The following is an 18939-nucleotide window of genomic DNA, read 5'->3' on the forward strand; positions in this document are numbered from 1 at the left end:
ACAGGCCCCCCACAGTATACAGCCCCCCACACTAGACAGTACAGCAGTATAGCACTCCCCCCGACTATACAGGCCCCCCCACACTATACAGGCCCCCCACAGTATACAGCCCACCACACCACACAGTATACAGGCCCCCACACAGTATACAGGCCCCCCCCCCCACAGTATACAGCCCACCACACAATATACAGCCCATTACACAGTATACAGCCCCCACACAGTATACAGCCCCCCCCCCACAGTATACAGGCCCCCACACAATATACAGCACCCCACTATACAGTAGTTTACAGTATATTAACATAACAGCCCCTGTCACCTTTTTCTGATGTAATCTTTAAACAAAAAAGCTCCACAGTTAACTTCTGCAACACTCCTGATAGGACCTGCGATGACCTCATAGCCATGTGACCAGTAATTGCTAGGTTACTGGTCACATGGTAATGATGTCATTAAGGTCCTAGATCAAAACTCATTAAGGTCCTAGAATTAAGATCATTAACACAGTACGATCATGATGCCTGTGTAGCCGACAGCCTGACACCCGGGGCAGTAGCTAGCAGGGCTCAAGAGGCAGCTGCCTTGGGCCCCCCAGGAGCAACTGGGCCCAGGGCAGCTGCCCCTTTTGCCCCTTGGTAAAGACGGCCCTGCCCAGAAGGGGCCCATCCAGGAAGAGGAGGACTAAAAGATCTTGTCAGGGCTCCCTCAACAGTTTTACACATTGGAATTATATACAGGACGGATGGAACAGCTGCCGGGGCAGAGGAATGAGGGCAACATAAATGGAAGGGGTTGCGAAAAAATTACTGGGGGAGGGGGCCCCCTTCAAAAATTGGCTGTTGGGCCCAGTCATTTTTAGCTACGCCACTGTTCTGCATAGATCATCAGTATCTGATCGGTGGGGGTCTGACACCCAGGATCCCTGCTGATTAGCTGTTTGACACGGCACTGACGCTTGTAGTATCTCCATGGCCTTTTCTCTGCTCACTAAGCACAGTGCCATACATTGTACAGCGGCTATGCTTGGCATCGCATCTCAGCCCCATTCACTTCAATGGAGCTGATTTGAGTAGGCCACGTGACTGATAAACATGAGATCACATGGCCTAGGCAAAGCTGCAAGAAGGCCACAGCGCTACTGCAAGTGGCGGTGCCTTCTCTAACAGCTGATCCAGAGGATAGGTCATCAGTATAAAAGTCTCAGAAAACCCCTTTAAAAGTTACTGCTGGCTCTCTCAGAAAACCCCTTCAAGTAATTTGTGCTACAGTAGCTATTCCTTGGGAGTTGAGCTAGCCTTTGTTCCCCATGCACATCAATGAACCTTAGGAACCTATGATGAAGACTTTTAACCACTAGTTTTAGGTTTGTATATGGATTTTATTGTTGTATCTGAGGCATTGGTTTCTTATGCATTCCCTGTTTCTTAGTCCCAACATATGCCAGTGTAAATGCTAGTAAACACTAGTTGTAGACAATATAAAGATGTAAAATGACCAACTATTGTTCTTTTTTGTCTACCAGGAATCATAGTTCTTTCACACTCACGTTTGGTGCGGATCCTTCGTGGATCTGCACAGACGGATCCGTTCAGATAATACAACCGTCTGCATCCGTTCAGAATGGATCAGTTTGTATTATCTTTAACATAGCCAAGACGGATCCGTCTTGAACACCATTGAAAGTCATTGGAGGACGGATCCGTTTTCTATTGTGCCAAATTGTGTCATAGAAAACAGATCCGTCCCCATTGACTTACATTGTGTGTCAGAACGGATCCGTTTGGCTCAGTTTCATCAGATGGACACCAAAACGCTCCTGAACGGATCTCACAAACGGAAAACCAAAACGCCAGTGTGAAAGTAGCCTTACATAGAGTGATGAACTGAAGTGCAATATATTACAATTCATTCAGACTGTTATTTATACAGCAAATATAAATTGGGACTAGATGGATCTAGCTAACTGATGTCTAAAAACAATGGTAGAAAGTAATATATATCTCTCTTTATAGTGAAATCACAAATGGCTGATTATCTAATCTGCATGGGAGTGTCCAGACTCACCCATGAAAGCAGATGTCATGGTTCAGTACGCAGCCCTGCAGGGTGAGGCGAATGGTGAGGTCACAGGGGTAGTTACTAACCGAGGGTGGTTGTAGTACTCACAGTCTTTTATATACCCTGGGCAGACGTACAGCAGTGATGGAGAGGCTGGCACAGGGGACCTCTGGGGCGCTCTCTGTGTATAGGGACCAGGCCAGATGGTAGGTGAGGTGCCCTGGATGTTGCAGGTGTTTTTAATGTGCCGGTGGCAAGATCTCTTTAAATTCGTGATGCCAGTGCCGGCAATGGTGGCACACCGATTTATGGTAGGAATAATAGAGGAACACAATGTTGCTGGTTAACCAAAACTTCTGTTACTGAAACAGTTCCACTATTTACAGTTCTTTTGTTGGTTCCCAAAATAAAAGGTATGTCTCAGGCAGACTTTACATCAATTGGCAGGCACACTGTTCTTGCAAGATACTCAGAGGGTTAAACACTTACAGATCAGGCTGCACTTTTCCCCAGAATCCTGTCTGTCTTTATCCCAAGGCCCGTATGGCCTATTGCTGGCTTTATCCTTGGTTAGGGAAAACTTCCTCAGGTATATGTCTCCTTGCTTTAAATAGATCCTTCTGCCCTTCAGCTCTCTGGTTCGAATGGAATATCTTTTGGCTCTGCACTGCACCTTTAGGGGAACTTGGTCTTTCTCTCAAGAGGCACACCCTTCTCCTGGTGGCAAGCTAGAAGCCTGGGCTATCTAGCTGCATGTCAGAAGCTGCTCCTTAGCTAGAGTCCACACTGACTTCTGACTACACAACCCCTTCCCTGAACAGGACCTGACTATTTATACTAGGGGTTTCCTAGCTCCCTCTACTGTCTAGGAGGAGGAACTACACCCTAACAGGCCTGATACACAGATAACAGGGAAAATACACATAAAAACATCATAGAAAACACAGTGACCCTGACCCGCAGGAGGTGGGAACAACGTGGCCCAATTGACCCTTGTGTAGTGCCCACATTTACCTAGTGGGACACTACAATGGGAAAGAGGGATCAGTCAGTGTTAGATTTCAACATGCTGATCGCTTGTTTCTGTGAGATATAAATCACGGCCAGAGGTGAAAGACTTGGCATATTTCCCTCTTTGCATTAAAAAAAAATATACATGCCAAGCATGCATGTGTGTGTGGTGAGTTGGGAAGAATGTTGGTTACACACGCATTCGTCCTACAGTCTATGGAAAACTTTAGACTCTTTTACTGGTTTAAAGGGGTTGTCCGCCTTTTTAATATTTGTGGCGTGCCAGAACCGCAGGGGCGACACGTGAGGTGCACGGTGGGCCGATGAGGGGGAGTAATACAGTTCATCGGTTTACTCACAGTTAGCAGAAAGCCTCCCTGGGCCGGCAGCACAGTGATGAGGAAGACAGCACAAAACCTTCCGGGGCACACTCTGTGGTAGGGGAGCACCAGCCTAGATGGAAGTTCGAGCTGCCCTTGATGACGGCGGTGTTTAGGGTGCTTGTGGCGGCTGGGTCTCTTGATGGTATTTGTCGTGACACCAGTGCCATTTATGGTGGTACAACCAGTTGTAGTGGTAGTATTGAAGAATGAGGTAGGCAGTGGTAGGATACAACTCACAGCTTTTACTGTAGCTGGTTTAAGTTGCAGCATAAACATTCAGACAGAATACAGTCTCTGGGTATATAGAGGAAGTCTGTTGATTCACTGTTAATAGGTTTTGGCTAGGTCCTGACTCAGGCTGTGGTTCAATAGTACTCTTTTCGGGTATGCTTAGTCCTATAATTTCTGTATCTTCCAAGCTCTTGAACAGGTAGCTAATCTGTCTTCTATACTTTATGGTGAGGCCGCCTGTAGCTAGATTGTCCTTTACCATGTGCAAAGGTGCCCGTTAAGCCTTAGATACTGGCTGTTATCACCAATGTCTCTCTGCTTGGATTTCTTCCAGGGATGGAACTCTATCCTCTGGTTGTAGGCTGAAAGTAACTAAGGCCTTTTTCACACGGACGTTGCGGGAAATGGTGCGGGTGCGTTGCGGGAACATGCACGATTTTTCCGCGCAAGTGCAAAACATTGTAATGCGTTTTGCACTCGCGTGAGAAAAATCGGCATGTTTGGTACCCAAACCCGAACTTCTTCACAGAAGTTCGGGATTGGGATCGGTGTTCTGTAGATTGTATTATTTTCCCTTATAACATGGTTATAAGGGAAAATAATAGCATTCTGAATAAAGAATGCGTAGTACATTAGCGCTGGAGAGGTTAAAAAAATAATAATAATTTAACTCACCTTAATCCACTTGATCGCGCAGCCGGCTTCTCTTCTGTCTTCTTATTTGCTGTGTGCAGGAAAAGGACCTGTGATGACGTCACTTTTTTAATTTTTTTTAACCCCTTCAGCCTTATTGTACTATGCATTCTGTATTCAGAATGCAATTATTTTCCATTATAACCATGTTATAAGGGAAAATAATAATGATCGGGTCTCCATCCCGATTATCTCCTAGCAACTGTGCGTGAAAATCGCACCGCATCTGCACTTGCTTGCGGATGCTTGCGATTTTCACGCAGCCCCATTCACTTCTATGGGGCCTGCGTTGCGTGAAAAACGCACAAAATAGAGCTTGCTTTTCACGCAACGTACAAGTGATGCGTGATAATCACCGCTCATGTGAACAGCCCCTTAGAAATGAATGGGTCCTTATTCAATGCGGGTGCTATTCGTTTAACTCACGCATTGCACCCGTGCGGAAAACTCGCCCGTGTGAAAGGGGCCTAAGAGGATCACAGGAGGAAAACGCTCTCCTGCTCCTCATACCTTGGCACTACCACATCGTCGCTTCTGACTTCACTCACTACTCTGTGATATGTAGCTGCCAGACTGATGCATTCTGAGCGGATCCGTATCCACTCAGAATGCATTAGGGCTGGACGGAAGCGTTCGGGGCCGCTTGTTAGCCCCTTCAAACGGAACTCACAAGCGGAGCCCCGAACGCTAGTGTGAAAGTAGCCTTAAACATGTCCCCCAATGCCAGGGCCCCTAATATAGATTATACTTACCCTGATACCTGGCACCCGAGTAGCTCATGATCCCCGCACGGCCGTTGCTTCAACTCTCCGTCGAGCAGATCAAAACATCCGGCGACGGGCGGAGCAGCCAATAGCAGGTTGCGATGGGGACTTCTTAGCATCACCGATGATGCACGAGACATAGCTCGGCAGGGAGCTTACCATGGCAGCCCTGGGAATCTTCAGCAGCTACCAGGCTCTCACCAATCAGAGGCCAATGATTTGACTGCGGGGGCTTTGATCGGACGCCACCTTCCTCACAGATGCCGCAATTGCTTATGAACGCAGCATCTGAGGGGTTAAATGACAGGTTTGGACATGATCGCCATTCACCGTCATTGCAGCCTGGTGCCAGCTGTATTATACAGCCGGCACCCGCTGTATATGGAGCAGACTCACCGCAGCATCCCACTCCATGCTATTCCCTGTGCATAATGTAGTAGAAGTACGGCACGTGTTAAGGGGTTAATTCATTTAGCTGTTTTGCCAAAATTTTGTATTGAACAGCTCTGGTGCATGATGATGAGTCCCAAATATTCATGAGCTCATGGCTCTTCCTCCCACCTGCTGCTGATTCATATGGAAAAAAACTGTCTTTAGCATAGGTCATCAATATCAGATCTGCTGGTGTCCTCCCGGAAAACCTGCCGATCAACTGTTGGGAGGCCAGTGATGTCACTGTATATCAGTCACATGGCATATTTGCAGTTCAGTCCCAATCAAGTCAAAGGAGATGATCTGCATTACCAAGCATCTCTGCTAGGGATCGACCGATATTGATTTTTTAGGGCCGATACTGATACCGAAAATTTGTGAACTTTCAGGCCGATAGCCAATAATTTATGCCGATATTCTGGGAATTTTCATTTTTGAAAAAAAAAATTCCTACAAAAATCTGCTGAAAATTAATATGTTTATTGTTAACGTGTATTTTTTATTTTTTTGTAAATATTTCTTTTTCATTTATACTTAATATTTTGGTGTTGTTTTTTTTTTTTACAAACTTTTAGCCCCCTTAGGGACTAGAACCCTTGTCCTATTAACCCTGATAGATCTCTATCAGGGTGAATAGGAGCTCACACTGTCCCTGCTGCTTTGTGCACACAGCAGGATGGAGCTTATCATGGCAGCCAGAGCTTCAATGGCTTCCTGGCTGCCATGGTAACTGATCGGAGCCCCAGGCTTACACTGCTGGGGCTCCGATCGGAGGAGCAGGGGAGAGGGGATCCTGTGGCCACTGCCACCAATGATTAATACTAGGGGGGGGGCTTGGGTGGGGGGCGCACTGCGCCACCAATGTTTTTAATACTGGGGTGGGGGGAGCACTGCGCCACCAATGATCAATACTGGGGGGCTTGGGGGGGGCGCACTGCGCCACCAATGAAGAGAAATCTCATTCATTTACAGGAGGCGGGAGCTGGCTGCAGAATCACATAGCCGGCTCCCGACCTCTATGAGCGGTAGCTGCGATCCGCGGCACCTGAGGGGTTAACTACCGCAGATCGCAGCTATTGCTCATAGAGGTCAGGAGCTGGCTATGTGATTCTGCAGCCAGCTCCCGCCTCCTGTATATGAATGAATGAGAGATTTCTCTTCATTGGTGGCACAGTGGCCACAGCACCTCCCCTCCTCTTCTCCTCCTTCCCCTCATTGGTGGCAGCGGCGGCAGCAGCACAGGGGGAGAGGGAGACACTGCTTCCTTCTCCCCCGTGCTGCTGAGGGAACACGGAGAGCTCTGTCAGATGCCGATACCGATAACGGTCAAAATACTGAATACAGCACCCAATGTGCACCCATACAGCAGGCTACAAGCACATATGGGGTGTTTCCTGAATGGGGAGAAAATGGGGAACACATACTGGGGTGGATTCTCTCCTTTAACACCTTGTGAAAAAAAAAATTGTTTGCTAGTAATATTATTTTTAACAAATGTGTGCTTTGAAATGCTTTGACTAGTGTTTCTTTTTTTTTTTTTTTTTCCGGGGACCTCAGGAATCTTTTAAATGCGACATGGCACCTAAAATCCATATCAGCCAATTCAGGCCTGTCAGCAAAATACATATTTTGCTGTTTGCCTGCTGTGCTCCCATACAGCAGGCTACAAACAAATATTGTGTGTTTCCTGAATGGGGAGAAAATGGGGAACACATACTGGGGTGCATTTTCTTCTTTAACCCCTTGTAAAAAAAAATAGGGGTCTGTTAGTAATAATTTTTTCTCACAAACGTGTGCTTTGAAATCCTTTAAACAAGTGTTTCTGCCTTCTGTGAGACACCTGTTTGCTGAAGAGTACCCTTTTCTACCACTTAAAATGTTTGTACGGAGGTGCTCTTTCAAAAATGGGGTCACTTCTTTAATTTTTGGGGACCTCATGAAGTGTTTAAATGCGACATGGCACCTAAAATCAATGTCTGCTATTCAGGCCTCTCAGCAAAATTTATATTTTGCTGTTTGACTCTAGAGCCCTGCTATGTGCCCATAAGTAATTTTTTGAGCACAGATGGGGTGTTGCCGTATTTGGGGGAAATGGGTAAAAAAAAGTGTGGTGCATTTTGTCCTTTTACCCCTTGTGAAAACGAAAGATGTGGGTGTAAAGCAACTTTTTCTGGAAAAAATTAAAATTTTTCATTTTCACACAGCCAAGTATTTCTGATGGGTCAAAGTGCTCACTAAACACCTTGAAATATTCCTTGAGGGGTGTAGTTGCTGGAATGTGGTCACTTTTTGCGGGTTTCCACTGTAGGGCCTCCTCAGGGTGCCTTTATATGCGACATAGCTCCCAATTACCATTCCAGCTAAATCCGCTCTCCAAAAGCCATATGATGCTCCTTTCACTCTGAAGCCTGCTATGCGCCCAAACATAATTTTTTGAGTAAATATGGGGTGTTGCAGTATTCGGGGGGAAATGGGTAACAAAATGTGGGGTGCATTTTGTCATGTTACCCCTTGTGAAAGTGAAAATGTGGGTGTAAAACAACTTTTTCTAGAAAAAATAAAAAAAATTCACAGCCAAGCGTTTCCTAATTCTGTGAAAAGCCTGATGAGTAAAAGTGCTCACTACACACCTTGAAATATTCCTTGAGGGGTGTAGTTTCCAGAATGGGGTCACTTTTGGGGGGTTTCCACTCTAGGGGTACCTCAGGGTGTGTTCATTTGCAAGATGGCGCCTGTCAATTATTCCGGGGAAATCTTCCTTCCAGAAGCCATTTGGTGCTCCTTTCCTTCTGACCCCTGTGGTACGCCCATATAGCAGTATACAAGCACATATGGGGTATTGCTGTAATCAGGAGAAAATTGGAAATATATTAGGGTGTGCATTTTCCCCAGTACCCCCTTGTGAAAGTGAAAAATTTGGGCCTAAAGTCCATTTTTTCTGGAAAAAAAATATTTTTTTATTTCCACAGCCAATTCCATGAATCACCTTTGATGACAACATTCTCACTACACATCTTGAAATATTTTAGAGGGGTGTAAATTCTAGAATGGGGTCCCGTTTTGGGGGATTCCACTGTGGGGCCACATCCGCTCTCCAAAAGCCATATGGTGCTTCTTCCACTCTGAAGCCTGCTGTGTGCCTATACATCAGTTTTTGAGCACACATTTGGTGTTTCTGTAAACTCTAGATTCAGGGTAATAGATTTTGAGTTTTGTTTGGCTGTTAACCTTTGATGTGTTGCAAAAGAAATAGATTGCAATTTAAAATATGCTAAAAAAAGGTCAAATTTTGAGATATCATTTCCATTTTCCTTTAATTTTCGTGGGGCAGCTAAAGGGTTAATATCATTTGTAAAATCATTTTTGAATAGCTTGAGGGGTGTAGTTTCTATCATTTATGGGTGGTTTCTAATATGTAAGCCCCAGAAAGTGACTTAATATCTGAACTGGTCCTGGTTTTGGAAATTTTCTTAAAAATTTTAAGATTTCCTTCTAAACTTCTAAGCTTTTGTATTTTTTTATAAATAAAAATGAAATATTTTGACTCTATTTTACCACTGTCATGAAGTACAATATGTGACGAGAAAACAATCTCAAAATGGCTTGGATAAGTAAAAGTGTTCCAAAGTTATTACCACATTTTTATGTTGCGTCAGATTTTTATGACATGTCAGATTTTCAAAAATCGGCCTGGGATTTAAGGCGAAAAGTGGCTTGTAGTGAAGGGGCTAAAATAATATCTTTCTTGTGAAAATTATTGACAAATAAGGGCTTCATGCAAAGAGGGGTGGGGCTTAGCTTCTTCTTGCTCCTCAGTCCACACCCCTCAGTGCACCGAAGGCCTAATTTGCATAAAAAATAGAATAAACTTATTTGTTTCCCCTCGGAAACGCTCCAACTGATTTTTGCAAGATAGATGTAATTTTAACCAGCAGGATCAACCCTACCAGGAAACATGTCTGGTTAAATAAGGTTGATCCTGACAGTGTTTTTTAAATATTTTATTTAGCACTTATGATTACTAATCTTTCCTTTTGTTTCTTTTTCTAAGGAACATGCATTTGTGGTGAATGTACATGTCATGATGTAGACCCAACTGGTGACTGGGGAGACATTCATGGTGACACCTGTGAATGTGATGAAAGGAACTGTAAGGCAGTCTATGACCGGTATTCTGATGACTTCTGCTCAGGTAAGGTACAGTCTTTGACATTCATACTGTAAGTAGTGCTCGGGGACTTGCATTGAAATGATGTTTGGTAGTGGTGGCATGGAGAATGAAAGTGCTGTAAGCTGCTAAGATTTTGTCTATCTATTGGAGACGTCTTGTTGTGTTCCTTCATGTCTAAGAAAAGTTTTCTCCCCTTACACCCATATATTGTGGTTTATCTGCTGGTAAAATATAGAGAAATTAGAAAAAGATGGATAGCAGGGTGTCCATACTACTGCTGGTGATGTTGTCGGCCAGCAGGACCAGGACCTATGCTGTTGCCTCACCTGGGCAGAGCCATGGAAAGCAATTACAGGAGCCCATATCCTTTACTGCACCTTTTAATAAGTATTCAGAATCTCTCCAGAAGTAATTTAATCCTGTGAACAGGAAATGCCATGTTAAATAATTCCTTGAATATTTTAATAATTCCAGCCCTGTAATTTGTCATTAATATTTAGTAAATGCTTTATGCACATGATTAATTTATTTCTTCATTCTAGCTATGTAGAGATGCATACAATCCCTCTATCATAGGGAAGCCAACAGAGCACAGGCCTGAACGCCAGAGCTTTGTACCATGCATCCATTATTTTACAAACCCTTATATCACAACTCTGCTATCATATATTCCACCTACGGTATACATATGGCTCTGACAATGGAAGTGGCTGAAAAAGCAATTCTAGCATGTTAAATAGTAGCACGTGTCTTGGTGAAATAAATTGAAGCTTTTTGGAAGAAAAAGACAGAGTGCTGCAGTAATTCCGTTTTTATTGGCTTAAAAGGGACCCATATGTCAGGGCCCAACACTGCTGGCACCGCCACTATAAGGGCTTTGATTGCTATAGAAATCAGTGGAGCTGCTGAACTCTTGGTGGTTTATCGGACTATATGACGCACCTGACTATAAGATGCACCACAGGTTTAGATAACATAAAACTAGAAACATTATTTTCTACATATTAAACCTTCCCTGGTGTTTCAATGGAGTGGTGGGGTCAAAGTCAATAAGTTTAGGATCTTGCATTGGGGGGATTAATACAGGGAGTGCAGAATTTTTAGGCAAGTTGTATTTTTGAGGATTAATTTTATTATTGAACAACAACCATGTTCTCAATGAACCCAAAAAACTCATTAATATCAAAGCTGAATATTTTTGGAAGTAGTTTTTAGTTTGTTTTTAGTTTTAGTTATTTTAGGAGGATATCTGTGTGTGCAGGTGACTATTACTGTGCATAATTATTAGGCAACTTAACAAAAAACAAATATATACCCATTTCAATTATTTATTTTTACCGGTGAAACCAATATAACATCTCAACATTCACAAATATACATTTCTGACATTCAAAAACAAAACAAAAACAAATCAGTGACCAATATAGCCACCTTTCTTTGCAAGGACACTCAAAAGCCTGCCATCCATGGATTCTGTCAGTGTTTTGATCTGTTCACCATCAACATTGCGTGCAGCAGCAACCACAGCCTCCCAGACACTGTTCAGAGAGGTGTACTGTTTTCCCTCCTTGTAAATCTCACATTTGATGATGGACCACAGGTTCTCAATGGGGTTCAGATCAGGTGAACAAGGAGGCCATGTCATTAGATTTTCTTCTTTTATACCCTTTCTTGCCAGCCACGCTGTGGAGTACTTGGACGCGTGTGATGGAGCATTGTCCTGCATGAAAATCATGTTTTTCTTGAAGGATGCAGACTTCTTCCTGTACCACTGCTTGAAGAAGGTGTCTTCCAGAAACGGGCAGTAGGACTGGGAGTTGAGCTTGACTCCATCCTCAACCCGAAAAGGCCCCACAAGCTCATCTTTGATGATACCAGCCCAAACCAGTACTCCACCTCCACCTTGCTGGCGTCTGAGTCGGACTGGAGCTCTCTGCCCTTTACCAATCCAGCCACGGGCCCATCCATCTGGCCCATCAAGACTCACTCTCATTTCATCAGTCCATAAAACCTTAGAAAAATCAGTCTTGAGATATTTCTTGGCCCAGTCTTGACGTTTCAGCTTGTGTGTCTTGTTCAGTGGTGGTCGTCTTTCAGCCTTTCTTACCTTGGCCATGTCTCTGAGTATTGCACACCTTGTGCTTTTGGGCACTCCAGTGATGTTGCAGCTCTGAAATATGGCCAAACTGGTGGCAAGTGGCATCTTGGCAGCTGCACGCTTGACTTTTCTCAGTTCATGGGCAGTTTTTTTGCGCCTTGGTTTTTCCACACGCTTCTTGCGACCCTGTTGACTATTTTGAATGAAACGCTTGATTGTTCGATGATCACGCTTCAGAAGCTTTGCAATTTTAAGAGTGCTGCATCCCTCTGCAAGATATCTCACTATTTTTGACTTTTCTGAGCCTGTCAAGTCCTTCTTTTGACCCATTTTGCCAAAGGAAAGGAAGTTGCCTAATAATCATGCACACCTGATATAGGGTGTTGATGTCATTAGACCACACCCCTTCTCATTACAGAGATGCACATCACCTAATATGCTTAATTGGTAGTAGGCTTTCGAGCCTATACAGCTTGGAGTAAGACAACATGCATAAAGAGGATGATGTGGTCAAAATACTCATTTGCCTAATAATTCTGCACTCCCTGTAGTTTACAGTCAGCTCCTGTTAACCTTAGTCATCTGCTGACCATTGTAACTAACAGCAATGGCTCATGTGGTCACCTCCTTAAATGTATCTGAGAAAATGTGCCTCCTGTCCTTGCTCTGTAGTGCTTGTTCATATGCACAGCAGTGCAGTATGCATATTATACACAGACAGGTCTGCAGTACACATATTACACATACACACACAGCACTGCTTCATACAAATCTGACACACACATAGTTCTGCTACATACACAGCTGACACACACAGCACTGCTTCATACACAGCTGACACACACACAGCTCTGCTGCATGCACAGCTGACACACACAACACTGCAGAACACACATCTGACACACACATAGTTATGCTGCATACACAGCTGACACACACACAGCTCTGATGCATGCACAGCTGACACACACAACACTACAGCATACACATCTGACACACACATAGTTCTGCTACATACACAGCACTGCTTCATACACAGCTGACACACACAACACTGCAGCACACACATTTGACACACACATAGTTATGCTGCATACACAGCTGACACACACAGCTCTGCTTCATACACAGCTGACACACACACACAGCTCTGCATGCACAGCTGACACACACAACACTACAGCATACACATCTGACACACACATAGTTCTGCTACATACACAGCACTGCCTCCTACACAGCTGACACACACAACACTACAGCATACACATCTGACATACACATAGTTCTGCTACATACACAGCACTGCTTTATACACAGCTGACACACACAACACTACAGCATACACATCTGACACACACATAGTTCTGCTACATACACAGCACTGCCTCATACACAGCTGACACACACAGCTCTGCTGCATACACAGTTGACACCCACAAACTATTAATAAAAACACACACATTCCTGTACACTGACACTCACAGCAGGCTCTTCCTGGTCTGGCTCCAACCACTGGGTCATCATCAAAGATCCTCAAGCTGCAATTAGTTGGAGAATGCATCTCCTACTGGATAGTGAGAGCTATGTGTCTGAGCACTTTTTAGGCAGATTTTTTCCCCCTAAAAAGTGCATCTTTTATTTAGGTATACATAGCTGAGACGGGCTTGATGTTTTCTAATCTACCCACTTTCAGAGACCTTTGGCCTACATTGCCACCTCCTGCGAATGGCTTAACCCTTTGTGCATTACAATATCCCTCTCCTATTTCAGTGTAGAGTACATGACTGGGTTATTGGTTATTCGCCAGGGCCTCCTGCCCCACTATAATAAAAAAAAACTACCCCCAACCCCTTCTTACCCAAAATGAACACTCACAGACTGTGTTGGATTAAATCGGCCACAGCAGCCGTTTATTAATAAAATAAATAAATACATAACATATATATAACAATAACATTGACATACCCCCTGACGAGGGAGGTCATAGAAGCCCCAAATTTCTAAACATATATGTATAAAAAACACGCCAACCCGGCACTTCCATCTTGCCTCCAGCCGCAAAACTCCAGCTAGGAGACACCAACTGATGGACGTCTCTCTGAACGAAACAAAATGCCCCAACTATGAGAGTCCAGCCCCCCTCCTGGAGGCCCTCCCATTTTCCACACCATCCAAGTCCACCAGCTTCTATGACCTTCCCCCGCCTCAATTGCCGCAACATCACTAAAACGCTATTCACCCTAACAGAAAAACAAAGGGAGTGTGGGAGGGAGATGTCCTCTCTCCTGCTCTTCCTGCAAAATGGCGCTGGTCCGCATGCGCCCGCCCCCTTTTATTACCTCTACCCCTCCCTCTCCAACTCCTGCCCCGCTCGCTCCCTGTAACCCTTACTTACCCGGCCCTGACACCCAAAACCCCCCATGCCTCTCTTAATGCCGATATATACTATATCTTTTATGTTGCTATACAGAGCTGAAGTTGGAAATAGGTTTTGCTCTTTTAAAAGTATGGCTTCAAGCAGACATTATGACTGCTATGCTCCCTACTTAGGCCCCTTTCACACGGGCGAGTATTCCGCACAGGTGCAATGCGTGAGTTGAACGCATTGCACCCGCACTGAATCCTGACCCATTCATTTCTATGGGGCTGTGCACATGAGCTGTGATTTTCACGCATCACTTGTGCATTGCGTGAAAATCGCAGCATGCTCCTCTTTGTGCGTTTTTCACGTAACGCAGGCCCCATAGAAATGAATGGGGTTGCGTGAAAATCGCAAGCATCCGCAAGCAAGTGTGGATGCGGTGCGATTTTCACGTACGGTTGCTATGAGACGATCGGGATGGGGACCCGATCATTATTATTTTCCCTTATAACATGGTTATAAGGGAAAATAATAGCATTCTGAATACAGAATGCATAGTAAAATAGGGCTGGAAGGGTAAAAAAATAAAAATAAATTTTAACTCCCCTTAATCCACTTGTTCGTGCAGCCGGCATCTCTTCTGTCTTCATCAGTGAGCAATAGGACCTTTGATGACATCACTACGCTCGTCACATGATCCATCACCGTGGTGATGGATCATGTGATGAACGTAGTGACGTCATCAAAGGTCCTATTGCTCACTGATGAAGGCAGAAGAGATGCCGGCTGCGCAAACAAGAGGATTAAGGTGAGTTAAAAAATTTTTTTACCCCTCCAGCCCTATTGTACTATGCATTCTGTATTCAGAATGCTATTATTTTCCCTTATAACCATGTTATAAGGGGAAATAATACAATCTACACTACAACTAACCCAAACCTGAACTTCTGTGAAGAAGTTCGGGTCTGGGTACCACAGTAGTTTTTTTTTATCACTTGCGTGCAAAACACATTGCACCCGCGCGCAATCAAAACTGACTGCAATGGCATACCTACTCGCGCGGGTTTGCCGCAATGCACTGGGATGCATCCGGACCTAATCCGGACATACTCGTCTGCAAGGGGCCTTACTCCTGCATACAGTAAGCTTCCAATTTCCTTAGTGAAAAGAATATGTATAAAGCATAGAAGCTGCTAGATAGTGTAAGGTAGAAATGGTGGCCAGGTGCTTTGCATATGTTCTTCTCTGATACCATTTTACATATAGCAGTGATGGTGAACCTATGGCACGGGTGCCAGAGGCGGCACTCAGAGCCCTCTCTGTGGGCACCCACACCCTGGAAAACGGCTATGTTGTACCAATATGACTTAGACTTCTCCTGTCAGTCATTAGTGCAGGGTGCACCATGAACAGCACAGGCAGTGCACTGAATGTAGGCAGGCTATTATAGATAAATGATAAAGTACATGGAAGATATTCTATATTGGACTGTAGTATTCAAGGTATATTGCTGTGTTGGCACTTTGCGATAAATAAGTGGGTTTATGTTGCAGTTTGGGCACTCGGTCTGTAAAAGGTTCGCCATCACTGACATATAGGATATTACAATGCTTGTAGTTATCCTGTTGTGATTATATTTGCAGTTACCCAACTTTAGTAGAAAATATCTAGACGTAAACTCTAAAATTGTACATGAATATCTACTGTACCTTTTCAATATTCTCCAAAGAAAAAAAATCGGGATTAGTCAGACACATCACACGCGCAGGTGCATGTTGCCATAGCTGAAAGCTCAAAAGCAAAAACAAACACAATGCAACAGCTCTCTGCAAACACAGATAATAAAGTAAATACAATTGTGCCATAATCACTATAGAAAATATGCTAATGCTACTTCTAAATGTAAGATTCTTGGCAAATACTTTTTGTACAAAACTACTTGTGCCTGTCCGCCACCAGCAAGGCAATCTCTTTAGGACAGCAACCTACAATAAATACTACCTCTTCCGATGCCATACTTGCCTCCAGTGTTCAAGGAATGCAGGTTTCAAATGCATGCTGAGCCCACTCTGTATTTTAGCTCTCCTCGTGCCAAATGGCCTCCAAAAATTGCAGGAAGAGCAGGCTACAGCTTTATACTAGCACTAATTTCAATATTCTATCTACGAATGACAGCAAGCTTCATTGCTAAGATATCTTGGACCAAATAATATGTGCTGCAATTATGGTATATTGTAACATGACTGTGGCCCATTAGCGATACTAGAAGACTAGCTTAAAGGGGTTGTCCCACAAAAAAATATTCTACAGATTTCAAACCAGCTCCTACAGTGCTGCCCATAATTATTTATACCCCTGGCACATTTTGACTTAAAGTTACTTTTATTCAACCAGCAAGTAATTTTTTGCTAGGAAATGACATAGGGTGTCTCCCAAAAGATAATAAGACGATGTACAAGAGGCATTATTGTGGAAAAAAACATTTCTCAGCTTTTATTTACATTTGAGCAAAAATTGTCCAGTCCAAAATTATTCATACCCTTCTCAATAATCAATAGAAAAGCCTTTATTGGCTATTACAGCAATCAAACGTTTCCTATAATTGCAGACCAGCTTTTTGCATGTCTCCACAGGTATTTTTGCCCACTCATCTTTAGCAATGAGCTCCAAATCTTTCAGGTTGGAGGGTCTTCTTGCCATCACCCTGATCTTGAGCTCCCTCCACAGATTCTCAATTGGATTCAAGTCTGGACTCTGGCTGGGCCACTCCAAAACGTTAACGTTGTTGTCTGCTAACCATTTCTTCACCACTTTTGCTGTGTGTTTTGGGTCATTGTCATGCTGAAATGTCCACTGGTGCCCAAGGCCAAGTTTCTCTGCAGACTGCCTGATGTTGTCGTTGAGAATCCTCATGTATTGCTCTTTTTTCATGGTGCCGATTAGGTTCCCTGGTCCATTGGCTGAAACCCCTTCCTAAAAGCATTAGGTTTCCACCACCATGTTTGACAGTGGGGATGGTGTTCTTTGGGTTGAAGGCTTCTCCTGTTTTACGCCAAATGAAGGAAACATCATTGTGACCAAACATTTCAATTTTTGTTTCATCTGACCATAACACAGAAGACTAGAAGTCTTCTTTGTCCAGATTAGCTTTTGAAAAGGCCAAGCGAGCTTTTGTGTGCCTTATCTGTAGAAGTGGCGTCCTCCTTGGTCTGCATTGTGCAGTGTCCGTTGGATTGTCTGCCTTGAGACATTGCCACCAGCAGAGCCCAGATTTACCAGAATGGCCTTGGTGGTGTACCTTGGATTCTTTTTCACCTCTCTAACTATCCTCCTGGCCAGCACAGGTGTCACTTTTGGCTTCTGACCACGTCCTCTGAGATTTTCCACGGAAAATGTGGAACATCTTGTATTTTTTGCTCAAATGTAAATAAAAGCTGAGAAATGTCCCCCCCCCCCCCCCCCCCCCAATAATGCCTCTGTACATTGTCTTATTATCTTTTGGGAGACACCTATGTCATTTCCCATCAAAAAATTACTTGCTGGTTGAGTAAAAGTAACTTAAAGTAAAAATTTGCCAGGGGTATGAATAATTATGGGCAGCACTGTACATCTGAATACTTTTGTATTTGCATGTAATTAAACATTTAGCATAGACACTGAGTTATTCAATATATCAGTATAGCACCACCTGAAGTTAGATTTTTTTCTTATTTCTTTGACCTGCTCCCTGAGATGGCCACACATGCTCAGTTTAATCCTTCAACTGCCTCCTGAGCTGTGATAGGGAGAACTGAGACACGCCCCCTTATCTGCAGCAGAAAAGTCACTCCCCTTGAGCTTTCAGCTTGATATAAATCTAGCAGAGCAATCAATGGGGAGATCTCTGCATCCATGTGAGGTACAGGGCTGGTTCTAGCTTTATTAGAAAGAGATTGTCATGTACTGTATGATGTCTGATTTGCATATTTTATATTAGTCATGGGATGATCCCTTTAAACTAATTCTATTTAATCGATGTATAACTTGTGCAGTGAGGATCTATCTACTTTCTTATAAATGAATGTCACATTCTAAATTAATGTGGTACTCTATTTTGGATAGTACTGTATTGTTTTTTGGAGAATGCTTGATGGTAATGTGATTAATGGTGCAGGTCATGGGCAATGTAACTGTGGACTATGTGATTGTAAAGAAGGTTGGACTGGAAGAAAGTGTGAACATCCACGGTCCTGCCACCTCTCAGCAGAAGAAAGCAAGAAAAGATGCCAGGGAAGCTCCTCGCTGCCATGCTCTGGGAGAGGTAAGTTAACAGAATAAAGATCTACAGTATACAAGATGTTATTAGAAATATGTGCTATAAGGAGTGTGTATATCGATTTATATTCAGTGGGTCCCTCCAAGGTCACCATAGCACTTTAGCATCAGTATGTGTAATAGACATATCACAGGAGTGTGCCATGATGTAGGCAAAGCAACCAGACCATAGCCTATAGAAATCCTATTGCTTATCATACCAATAGCATTACCTTTCATTGTTAATTAATGTCCTATAACGAACGTTTACGCAAATTGGCAACTTCACTGGTCGTGCTGCTCTCACTACAAATGAAGACAAATTCTGTAGAATTCTTCTGCGTCTGAAAACAAAGTAATGCTTTTGCCAGAAAACAAGCTATATGTACAGCTATAAGACACTTCATCTAAAGTGCTCCTGGTAGGTTTGCTGGTTT

At 43.7% G+C, this 18939-nt stretch overlaps 1 protein-coding gene across 1 annotated transcript in view; it reads left to right on the forward strand.

Moving 5' to 3' along the window:
• ITGBL1 (integrin subunit beta like 1) overlaps positions 1-18939 on the forward strand; it is a 500642-nt gene that overhangs the window by 196114 nt on the left and 285589 nt on the right. Inside the window, exons 6-7 of the mRNA XM_044286160.1 lie at positions 9627-9767; positions 18363-18509. Coding sequence (XP_044142095.1) covers positions 9627-9767; positions 18363-18509 — 288 coding nt within the window. The remainder of the gene's footprint in view (positions 1-9626; positions 9768-18362; positions 18510-18939) is intronic.

The sequence above is a fragment of the Bufo gargarizans genome, chromosome 3 (genome assembly GCF_014858855.1).
Source record: "Bufo gargarizans isolate SCDJY-AF-19 chromosome 3, ASM1485885v1, whole genome shotgun sequence".
Taxonomy (NCBI): domain Eukaryota; kingdom Metazoa; phylum Chordata; class Amphibia; order Anura; family Bufonidae; genus Bufo; species Bufo gargarizans.